A 12,238-nucleotide genomic window follows, 5' to 3' on the forward strand; every position below is an offset into this window, starting at 1 on the left:
TTCTTAACATTGTTCTACTTTTGTTTCAGAGCTAGATAATTATATAGCAGATTTTAAGGGAGGAAATTTTCCTTTATCCGTGGTTTCAAACTACAAAAATTGTAGTAAGAAGAGAAGTGAGAATGCTTCTTGGAGAAAAGTGAGCACAAGTCCTCGAAAAAAGTCAGGCCATTTATCCTCCCAGTCATGGAATAAGCAGGAGACAAATACTGAAGGTAAAACTTTCTGGTTTTAACTCTGAAAGAAGCTTTAAACCTCTGAAAGAAGGTTTAAGCTGTGTCTATATGAATCTAACTTTTCTTCTACATCATGAATTAAAAGTTCTCAATTAAATGACACTCATGTTTATGTTTACCAGTAAAAAAATGTTTACTTTTTTTCCCCCTAAATTCTTTCTTTGTGACTGTGAGGTATCCTAATTAATATTTTTTTGTTGTTGTTCTAATGCCCTTCCTGTTGTCTGATAATGAGGTAGGATATGGCTCAGATGGTGGAAGACTGAGTAGTGGTTCCATCTCATATTGCATGGAATGATGCTCTGGCATTCTTTTCCTTAATACTGGATGAGAGAAAGCTTCATTACTTGATTGGTACTCTTTAGTTCTGCACTTAATTTACAGTATACCTAATTTAGGGGGGTTTTACATGTACTTTATAGCTTCACTACAATAATTTCTATTGTCTGAATCCAAGTAAAAATAAATGAATACCTACATCCTCAGATCATGCATCCCTTGGTCAATCTTGTTAGATAAATTGAGTAGAATAATCTAGAAGCCCTGTAGTGGAAGGAAGAGATCTTGGGTTTAAATTGAAGATTTTTGTTTGATTTTTCACTTTAATTGCAAAAAATGAATGTAAAAAATTCTTTGTATTCACAAATACTGTAAAGTTTTCAAGAAGTTTCCACATAATTTTCAGTATGCTGCTTGATAAAGAAGGCTTTATATGACTGGGTCTATGTGTGTGTACAAATGTGAAGGTTGTATTAGTAGCTGGCACTTTTGAAATGCCTTTTCACCTCAAGATCATAAGCCATCTAACAAGCAGTTTACTACACAGGGATAACGTTTGGATATGTGCAGAAGCAACATGTCATTCTTCTAAAAGTACACATCTGTCTAGAAGGAAAACTTAGGAATACCATAACCGAATACAATGTCAAACAGGAAAACTTCTAGAGGACAAAATCAAATTACTTATTTTTCTTTCAGAATATGAAGGTAACTCCTTCAGAGAGAAGAGTTAGGAAGGGATTTAGAGAAAAAGAGGCTTACACACACACAGACTTTAGAAACAGTAAGACTCTAGCCTCAATTATCTCATATATAAAAGACTGAAATACCTGATGCCTGGTACTTTGTAATGTTAAATTGAGGTATTCATTTCTTCAGCTCCTGTTCAGAAAGAAGTCTGCTTTTGCTGAACTACAACTCTAATGTCCCGATTTTGCTTGCTAGTTCTTTGAATTGTGTATTTATCTAATCTCATTAAGAGGATTAAAAAAATCAAATGAAAATAACCTGAAGTAGGATGGTTGATACTGTATCTTGTACTTGAGAATGTTCTTGGAGTCCAGTTAATATCTGTGAATGTAAGTAAAAAATGGGATGGTGAATTTAATTTTAGCAGCCTTCCATTTCTGACTATCACCATCAAATGTTGTTCTGGATTCCAAGTAAGGGTAAGTTGTTTGATGTTACTTAAATGAAGCAAACTTAAATCTTTTCCTGTTGACAAGTGATTTCTCTTTGAGAGAACCAGAAAGGATGGTTCAAGCACCTCACACAGAAAACTCATGTTCTGTCTTCCACAAAAGCTTGGGCAACTCATGCCCCGTTTGCCATTTTAGCAGTACCAGGTGGCCCTAATGCTACTCCGAACAGTTTCAAGTGATGTATTCTGATCTTTGACAGACTCTATTGATATAATTAGCCAGTAAAGGGGAACACATTTTCCCTTTTTATGACAGATTTTAGAATGAAAAAATCAACACACATGATAACATGCTAATAATCTCTCTTTTGTGCAGGTATAAAATCTAAAACTATGTTGCAACCAAACTGTAAGAAAAGAGCTTCTCTCGCCACAAAGTAGGTTTTAATTTCTGGTATTTGTAACACATGATAAAATTGTGTTGTAAACCAGCACATTATAATGAATAGATGAAGAGTTTGTATTTGGTAATGTTTTGGTTCTACATCTGAAAAAAGGAATCTTTTTTAATTTTCATTTCTGAGAGAAAATAAAATTTGTGTACTTCAATATAATTTTAGAACCCAATTCTGTAATTCAAACCTTGCAGCACTACATGTCTTTTTATATAACAGAATAGTCTATGACTTAAGAATATTATGTAACACACACTGCCATGAAAAGCCAACCATATGCTTTTTTCACCTGGCATTACATTTTAAAAACTTCTCTGGCTCTTAGGTTACTGAATGGCAATTCAAAACAGTATAGTGCATGCACTTTAATCTAAATGATACAGAGTTTCTCTAGGAAAGCATACAAATTAGCTAGAGGGAACTGCATTTGAGACTTTACATCAATCTGAAACCTTGGTTCTACCACATTTACAGGCACAGACAGCATAGAATACTTATGTTTCCAGTATGCCAGGGGGGGTTTAAGTGTTTGCAATTAAGTCCAAAACGGAGAGTGGAATGAAAATGATTGCTTCATCTCAAAAAGAGGAGAATCTTTGAAGATAGTGAGTGGAAGACTCCTTTGTTAGAATTTCAGAATGGAGAGAATAATTTGAATAGAAAGAAGATCTATTATGATATAACAACTATTCACAACTATTGCTGCCACTTAGATGTTATTTTCTTTCTGTTTCTGGTAGTAAAGGTCATTTGGAAAGAAATTACTATTTTCCAGGTGTGTATAATATTTATTTTTAAATTCTGTAACATAGCTGAATTTTAATTGTTCTCTTGGTTTGTTTGTTGGGGCTTTTTTAACCAGATCTTCAGAGAAGGATCAATTGAGAACGTTAAATCTGGAACAAAGGCTGTCCCTTGGTTCTGATGATGAAGTAGATCTTGTGCAGGAACTTCAAAGTATGTGTTCCAGCAAATCCGAGCCTGATATAAGCAAGGTAAACACAAGGCTTTTAAATAATTTACGTCATTGCCATATGCAGTTGTTTGCTATGTGTTTGAAATAAATTTTTAATTTACAAGCACTGCTTGAACTGAAGAAAATTATTAAATTATTTGGGAATAAGCCAAAGTCAACTAATAAATTATACATTTGAGGGTAAGTGTTCTGGTTTAATATACATTATTTTAAATTACACTTCCACTATTTTTTCTTGTAGAGATTTTTGCAGTGGAGGCTGAAATTTATAAGTTCATAAACACTAGCGACAATAGCCTTCTTTGCATTATTGTTCCCCATATTATCTTTTATGCTATCATTGCTTCCACTGGGAGACTGTTCTGTAGTCTTAAAGATGTAGAAAGTTTTTCCTCATATGCATTGCACATTTGGTTTGTTTAATGTAATCCTATTAGCTTTCACAGGACTGGCTCAAAGCTCTTCTGCTGTGTAGGCAAAATTCAGTTTTGCTGCCCCAAGCAAGAAAGAACAGGTTGGCCTAATTCTTTGTCTTTAACAGTGGCAGAAGAGAGTGAAAGGAGGCTTGCAGGGCTCATAGATTTGGGGCTAAAAGTTCTACCCTGGAATGTGTTGTGGGTGGTTGTGGGAGGCCTGTTGGAGCAAAGGGTGGATCTCTTTCATTTTTCTTGCTACACCAAAAGCATCCAGCTCTTCCTGTAGCTGTAGCTATTTATTCTTTTCATTCTTCCCTCCTAGCACAGCTGAAGTAGATGGCTGTGACAGCAAGCTGCGTTCACACCAGAGCAGCTGATCCATATCTTTTGGAACACAGAGTCAGTCTTAGGTTATTGTCCACTTAGGCTGCGCATGTACATCCTCTAGGATCTTCCTGAACAGCAGTTCCATTAGGTTTGCTTTATTAAATATTCTGTTTATTCATAGAAGTCAAGTAATTTTTATTAAAAAAAAAAAAAAAAAGACTGTGTTTGGGAAGATTTTTCAACCTATTTAATGAAGTTCTTTATTATGGTGTTTTGTTTTGGGTTGGTTTTTTTAAAGTATTTACAGTACTTGCATGAGTCACATGTACCAAGCTGGCTAATCACTAGTCATTTAGCAGGGATTTACCATATCTATTCTTGAAAGACTGGGATGTGCTTAAAGAAATGGTAACCAACTTAACATTGTGTTTAATAACATGTAAAATGTAGTTGCTCATTGTTGACAATTCAAGGAAATACGGGTTAGATAAGGAAGGAGATAGATGTCGCTGTCTTTTGTTCAGTTTCCTCACCATGGGTGGAACCATCCATGACTGGAATTTCTGTTGTTAATTCCCTAGCTGCCTAGTAGAGCCTTACAGAAGTGAGGGTGCTGCTGCATGTTTTCTTTGTGTGATGTAATTTCAGGCTGCCATCAGAATAAGTACTTCTACTCTCTAATTTGCCCTCTCACTCGAATATGTTCCTGCTGCCTGTTCTCTTGGGATCAAGTAGTTTTGCAGTTGCAGAGTTGAATTGGATCATCTTGCCCCAGGATAAAATACCTAGTTTTCAGTGAGGAAAGAAGACCGATCAGACTCTACCTACTATTGCATGGGCACAAGGTTTGATGGAAAGTAGCAGGGAAGAAACATGGCAGGAGGACAAGAAAAAGATCGTTCCTTTCTGTGGTGTTCCTGGGGCTGCATAAAATTTAATGGGAAACTGCCCTTAAGCTCCACTGAACAGTATTGCCCTGGAAACATATGTTTAATCTTCCTCTGATAATAGTCAATGTGAAATCTCTCTATCTATCTCCCATCTCCTACAAACACACTCAGGAGTAAAGGAAAGGTATTTTAATGGTTCTTTGGATACTTATGCATTGCATTGCACAGAAACTGCATGAAAATAAACTCAAGTCTCCAAAATTTGGCAAATTGAAACATAAGCTCTGCTGTGAATAACTAAAAAAATCACCATTTTCTTATCTTTTTCAGATTGCAGATTCTAAGGATGAGCTATTGATGTTCAACAACTCCCAGAACAATCCTGTATTTTCAGCAAGTGGTACTAACCCAAGTAAAACAACAGCACAAAAGGTAGGTGAAACAAGTTTTGTAGTAGGATAGGGAAGGTGTCTTGACTTTCTCCAAAATCTGAATTCCTGATTGAATCCAAAGAATTAGTGTTCCAGTGCCCTGTTTATTGCAAGAATAAACTGTCATGATTCTTAGGAAACTCGCTGGACACACCATGCCAAGTTTCCTCCATGTCCCTTATTAAACAATGGATGTATTTGCTTCAGTTTTCACGTTTACATAAAGCCATCTCCCTAGGCCAAGTATTGTTGACATTACTTTAACATTACAAGTTATTTGCATCAGATTTTAATAGAAATAAAAGCCCTTGGTTCTTTTTCCCCCCCCAATTAATGTTATTCAGTAAATTTGCAAAAGCACTTTTTTTTTTTTAAATTCCTGATGTAAAATTGCTGGTTCCTGGTTTATTTTCCTACCATTTTTTTCATAGTGATTACCCAAATATATATGATTTCAAACCACTGTTTTCCTAACTGTTGTTATTTAAGTAGAATTGAGCTGCTCTGGTGTCAAAGCTCTCAGTCATAGAAATTTTGAGAAGACATAACATTACCAGAGCTTGTGAAAAATAGCATTTTTTAAAAAAGGGGATTCAGCTTATTTTTTCTACCTAGCTACTTGTTGTAATATACAGTTGTCTTGCCATATCATTTACAAGAAATCCAAAGAAACCCTATGTTATAAGTTTGATGATTCTGGGAAAAGATAGTCTAAACATAAACACACTTTACTAACTTCAGAGCAGCTTCAGAGTGGGAAGATAAGCCCAATGCTACTCGAAGATATACTAGGTCTATTATCATATTCTTATCAGAAATTGAAATCATTGTTTGTGGGTGCTAACGTCCCTATTAAAAGGGAAGATGGGAAGATGAAATTATATCCTGCTCATTTTTCATTCTTTTGATAATAAAGTAAAAATTATGCTTTCCCTGTTGTTACCCTTTTTTCCCTTTTCTTTCTTGCTCCTTGTGTTTTTGAACATCAAGAGAGCTTATGAGCACACGGCTCAATTACCCTTAGCCAGGGGAGAATCTGTTGTCTATGTTCCCTTGCTGGGCCCTCTATCTTCCCTCAATGGGGGTCCTCTAGAGTCCAATTCAGGTGCTGTTATGTGACTGCGATAAATTGTTTCCTAGAGATACTCTGTCTATTTTCTGCAGGTACAATGAAGTAGCCCTGAAAATAGCTTAACTTGCACACCTAAGCATAAAAAAGCTAAAGTTGGATGGGATGAGATGACTTACCACCCTTACCATCATATTTTTTCATATCCAAATATTCAAAATGTTAGAATATTTTGTGTAATTTTACTTAAAATCCAGAGAACAGTCTCCACTAATGGAAACAATTTTAACATTGCAGATCTACATTTAGATATACTCATTTGAATAATTCTCTAAACACATTAATTTCAGACATTCCAAATCAGAGCTTCACATAGTTGTGATGCCTGGATAATTTGGTAAGTCAGCTGACCTTCCCATTCCTACTGTACATTTTTCCTAGTGATTTTTTTTTCCTTTTAAAATTCCTTCTAACAATGTAAGGTATAACTATATTGACTTTGGAGGTAGACAAGCTTAGCTACCTTTGAGGTTTTTGAAGAATTTTCTCAAAAGATTTTATATAGAATAAAAAAATTATCTTTGTGAGGAAATGTTGGCCAAAATGAAGGAAACACAACCCCAATATTTGCTAGAGGGGAAAGAGGTCTAACTGAATGACGAGCTTTGTGTGTAGATTTAGTCATTACTACAAAAATGTATCAAAAATCTAGAAGAACACAGTCTCAGTTTGAAAACAGAAGTGAAACTGTTAGAGGCAATTGTAACAATGATAAACCTATGCAGCTGCAAGAACTGATGTCTGAAAGAGTTTGAGATGAGAGAAGCAAACTCTTCTGAAAGTGAATAGAATTCTGTAGATAACAAAAGCAATACTGCCTAAGCAGAGGAGATCTTATCAACAGTAGTGAGACAAATTACTTGGGCAACAGACTGGTGATTTTTTTTTTAATTGGCTGGAAGAAAAAATGCTTTCAAGTATGAGAAGGAGAAAGGGAAAACTGGTAAGAGATGCAAAATCTTTGATCAAGGATACAAACAAATTGATAGAATCAAGGATTAATAAGGAACAGACACTGATGAACAGTCTGGTTTCATGCCACCAACCTTTAGGTGAAAAGCAGTAGCTGATGGTGAGAATGAACTTTTTCATATTGCTGCCCAGAGGGTGATCTGGATTCAACTGATGCTAACATTTAGGGTCCTAATTTTCCTTTCCTGTCAGTGGAAAGGTAGGCTTCTCTCATGAAAGATATATGTTAGTGACCATCATAAAATCGCTTAACTCTAACCTCTTCTTGACTATAAAGGAACAAAAAGTGACGACATACCTGACTTTGGCACTTCAGGTATCTAAATTTGGGCAGGGTGAATATGGTCCAGTTTTTAAGGATGTAGCTTCTTAGCATAAATGATTTGAGATGATAAAATCTAATTTATAAGAAAGCAATCTATAAGATTATGGATTAAAATGTAACCAGCGTTTCAACTTCCATTCTTGAAGTATTATTTTTGTCATTATTATTTTCTTATTATTTATGGCCTTGATGGTACCAAAAAGAAAAAAGAGTTAATATCTTTATTCAAGCAGTAAAGCTGATTTTTTTGCTCGTAACTACCTTCCATTTTTTCCCTTTTAGCTGTGGCTGCAGATGTCATTTTTCCACAGTAATGAAAGAAAGACAGAACATGTATTTTTTATTTTGGTTCTCCTAAAATTGGGACATCTGAGGATCAAATTTAAGGTTTTTTTCAATGGCAATGCAAAAACCCCATTGACTTATTTTGGTATTCTAAGATTTTGATGATATTTCTTTTCAGTCAAAGAAGCAAAAAAGAGGCATAGTTTGTTCACCAAGTAGTAAGAAGCTGTCATATTAAACTGCAAAAGATTGTAAATAACAAGGGTTCCATTGGGCTGGTAGGGTTGGTTAGTTGTTTTTCAGCTCGAACATCAACAATTATTTATACAGAAGATGCTTTTTTTTGTTCATAGGATGGGATGCATCCTCTCAGCAGCAGTCGAACTGTGGAAAGCAGCAACAGTAAATCAAAGACAGAGTTGGGTGTTTCAAGAGTTAAATCTTTTCTTCCTGTTCCTCGAAGTAAAGTCACCCAGCCTTCTCAGAATACTAAAAAAAGCAGCAGCAGTAATACAAGGCAAATAGAGGCAGATAATAACACAAAAAGAGAGATTTGGAATTTGCACAAAAAAGAACAAATAGAAAAATCTAATAAATAAACCTGCCTACCATACAATTTTCTGTGTTCATATAATCTCTATTGCAAAGAACCAAGTACTCAAATATGTAAATATTTTTTAAAAATAAACTGTTTCCCTGTAATGTAAAGTTTGTACAGGACCACAGTTTTATTTCTATGTAAATCAGCTGGAAATTATATTGATTTAAACTTCAGAAATGGGCAGTTTTGCCACCTTCATATATGTGGGGGTTTTTTTCTTCTTTTATTATGAAAATTACTCATTTAAATGATTATATTCAGGGGTATTACCACAGGATTCTGTTTGTGTATATACTGTACATAAATATATTCTATTAACTTCACGTGTTAAACTGCATTCAGATGAGTTGCACAATATGTACGGCAATGGCTTAAAGCTATTGTACATGCATTTTAAAGACATGGTTTTATCTTCATTTAATGAAAAATTAATGGAATGTGGCAATAACTAAAATGATTGGAAATGCAGATCAATTACTTTCAGCTACAAGCCATATTAAATATTTTGTGTTCCCCATCATCTGCCTGCTGAATTGTGATTTTGTTTCTCCCAAGCTTCTCTTCATCTAAACTATCATAGTTTTCCGTTATATCTTTTAAAAAAGGAAAGAGATTGAGAAATTAAAATGCAATAAAAGTTATTTTTCTCAGACTCTTATTCTTTGATAGAATTGAAGAAAATGTGATCATTTATTAACTTAGTTTTTCTTGTATACTGTAAAAGCTTTTATATACTTCATTAGTGTTTTAAAAGTATCCAAGAAATAATAGTGTTTTACAGAAACAGATTTTACTGAAAAGGAATTTGAGCACAAGCTTAACTACAGTATTATCAGAGATAATGTAGTAGCGATAACATGAGTTACTATGTAATTATCAATTTCTATTGTGCATTTAAGATGTAATTGCTGTGAAATGATACTTGAGTCGCAGTTAAAATGAAGTCGTCTTCATTTTTTCCCCCCCACTACGGAGGTAGATCTCACGTTTCCACGAGGGAGAGTGCCTACGAAGGGAATGTGTCCCCAGTCTCTCCTTACAGCAGCTGCAGTGACGCACTTGTGAGCTGTAACACTGTGGGACCGCTCGCTGCCTCCATACCTCACCCGGTAGGCAGAGGGAAGTGCAGGGTTTTGAGATCAGACTCAAGATGGGCTATCAGGAGGCGGTTGTGAGACCTATGGACCGTAACATGCCTATAATTTCCAAAGTAGCATTTTTCACAAATTAAGTCTGGAAGAGGAAAGAATTACCAAACTGTTTCCTAAAGCTTCAGTTTATATGTAAAACTGTCATCCCAAACTCATGTCAATAAAATTTTTGTACTGCATATTGTCTTTCTGTCTCTTTGCATGTGTGTGTGTGTTTTCTCTATAGATACAGAATATTAGAAGCTTATTTCTGTAATCATTTCCCACACAATCTATTTAGAAAGTACCACATCTTTCAGTAACCACTGTTTTATTGAAACTTCAATTTCTTGTGTGAAAGTAACATAAAACATAATAACAATAATTTCTCTAGAGGTTGATTTTTTAATATATTTTTTGGCAGTAATTTTGGTGCTGAAAATGGGATGCTACTTGTGCAATTGGCTCTTAGCAGAATGAGTCAGCTGCCAGTGGCTGTAGGTCAGAGAAATGGGTCTCAGCAATTAGCATCCCTTACGTGCTGAAGCTGCGTGAGCAGCGGCGTGGTAGCTTGTGTGAGAAGCTCAGGCATGGATTTCATGGTGAGGAGGAACACAAAATGGAAAATGTTTTTTGTAGTGATCACATGAGTTGCAACATCAGGATTTGTAATAACAATTTTTTTTTTTTTCTTAACGAGCTATAAGAAAAGTTCTGACATGCTTCTAAGCTAGGTTTGTTCTACATTGAAAATACACCTTGGAAATGTGAGACCTCATTTAGATCAAGAGTTAGCAGTGTTTCTGTGTGGGAAGATCTTAGGCACAGTGTCCTAAAGTGTGTTTTGAGATATATTTTAAGACTCTGTGTATTGTCTGTGAGAATCAAAGGCCTTCTGTGCTGCACTTTGAGTGAAAATCTACAGAAGACGGAGTAACTTTGATCATCTGCTTGCGGTTTGAACATTGAGTCTCTTGCTAAATTTAGCATTGCCTTTCAATGCCCTCATTATCCTTTCTTTTCAGCCTGCTGTTCTAATCTCCCTCCATCTGCATCTTGTACCTGGTTGGCTTCTACCTGCTATCGTTTCATTTGTCGTCTTTCAGTTCAACACAGTCTGTGATCTTCACGCATCTTTAATCACACGGTATTTTGCAGATCTCCTAATTGAATCTTATCCTCCATAGTAACTGTGAAGCTCTCTTGTCAGGCCACATCAGTTCCTGCCCTCAAGTGGTGAACACCACATAACCATCAAACAGTTTGGATATGAACATGCTGGCTTCTCCGTTGGTTTATCCCTTGGATTGTGACAGGTGGTGCAGAAGCAAGGCAAGGCTCTGTTCAGGAGCTCAGGGCTTCACTGTATCTTCCGTCTCTTCCTGTGCTGGCTACAAACAGCACTCCTCATACGTGACTTATATCAACTACTCTCATTTTGGGTTAATAATGGGCAAACTCATTTTTCTTCATGCCTTCCCGTCTCTTCAGCAGAGAGGTCTTAAGTGTGCTATCTATGGTGGCCCATGCCGCTCCATGCTCACTCCGCTCCCATTTATTCCCCATTTCCATATCTTTAAAAGAGGTGAGGTAATTGAAGGGAGAGAGACCCTGTCTACGCAGAGGAGTATCTCAGCGAGCACAGGGAGCTTTTAAGGTTGCATCCATTCCACAGGCCACCAGGTCAGTGAAAAGACTTCTCATTCGGCCCCTGTCTGACTGCACTACACTCCTTACACATTTCAACCAGAGGAACATGAAAGGTCATTCTCATCCACCAATGACCTGGGCAAGTCCTAAACTTCCCAGGTCTCCAAGTAAGTGCTGAAAATAAAATCTTTCAACGTCTCCTATGGTTCTTATTTCTTGACACAGAACATAGAATATGTTCCTTAAAAAAATGTCCGAGACCATCAGACAATATTTGCATCTGTTATTTAGTTGCTGAGCACAAGCTCAAAAATGAAAAGAGTGAAGAAACCTGCTCCATCATTCAACAGAGGCAGCAACATTCATCAACAAGAGCAAAATCAGAGGGTCTGAATTCCTGAGTTGCATCTCTCCCTGTAATACAGCTCAAGTGACTGACAAACCAAATCAAAACCCTCCATCTTTCCAGTAAAACTGGAGAAGTAGAATCATCTCTACAGGTGCAAGATGCTTGTGGAAGGAGTCAGTTTGGAGAAAGCATGAGGGACTGCTTTCTTGGTGCTAACTCTGGCTAAAGTGATGTTTAGGATGTTCAAACCATAACTAAGAGACTTTAGAATTATGAAGTGGGCTGTTCTTCAGAAACTTGAAGTCAAAGCGACTCGAGACAGCACAAGGTGTGTTTGTGCTGGGCTGTAGCACAGGCAGTCTCAGAAGGCAGAAGTTTGCTTTTGTGTACAGTTCTCGGAAAGAAAGGACTTTTCATTCCAAGGATTTAGAGGAACAGAAGAAAGTCTGGTAGGGGGGAAATACTTCCTCAGCACGGTGGTAGCCAAACTACAGTTTGGCTAACATATTAGCTCAAAAAGGAGTTGGGATGCGATCCTCTGTGTCACGCAGCGCAGTCCAGGCTTAGGAGAAAGCAGAGCACACGTAACGGGCAGGTCCAGTCGATGGCACGTTCCTTTCCCAGCTGCAGAGGTTGCACCAAACTC

At 36.5% G+C, this 12,238-nt stretch overlaps 1 protein-coding gene across 3 annotated transcripts in view; it reads left to right on the forward strand.

Annotated features, from left to right (window-relative positions):
- Window positions 1–9,789, forward strand: part of CTTNBP2 (cortactin binding protein 2) — an 89,864-nt gene extending 80,075 nt beyond the window's left edge. For all 3 annotated transcript variants that reach the window (XM_075743626.1, XM_075743617.1, XM_075743635.1), the window contains 5 exons: window positions 30–215; window positions 2,033–2,093; window positions 2,974–3,106; window positions 5,051–5,152; window positions 8,216–9,789. In XM_075743626.1, coding sequence (XP_075599741.1) covers window positions 30–215; window positions 2,033–2,093; window positions 2,974–3,106; window positions 5,051–5,152; window positions 8,216–8,461 — 728 coding nt within the window. In that variant the 3' untranslated portion in view covers window positions 8,462–9,789. The remainder of the gene's footprint in view (window positions 1–29; window positions 216–2,032; window positions 2,094–2,973; window positions 3,107–5,050; window positions 5,153–8,215) is intronic.
- Window positions 9,790–12,238: the final 2,449 nt, after the last annotated feature.

Source organism: Balearica regulorum, chromosome 1 (genome assembly GCF_011004875.1).
Source record: "Balearica regulorum gibbericeps isolate bBalReg1 chromosome 1, bBalReg1.pri, whole genome shotgun sequence".
Taxonomy (NCBI): domain Eukaryota; kingdom Metazoa; phylum Chordata; class Aves; order Gruiformes; family Gruidae; genus Balearica; species Balearica regulorum.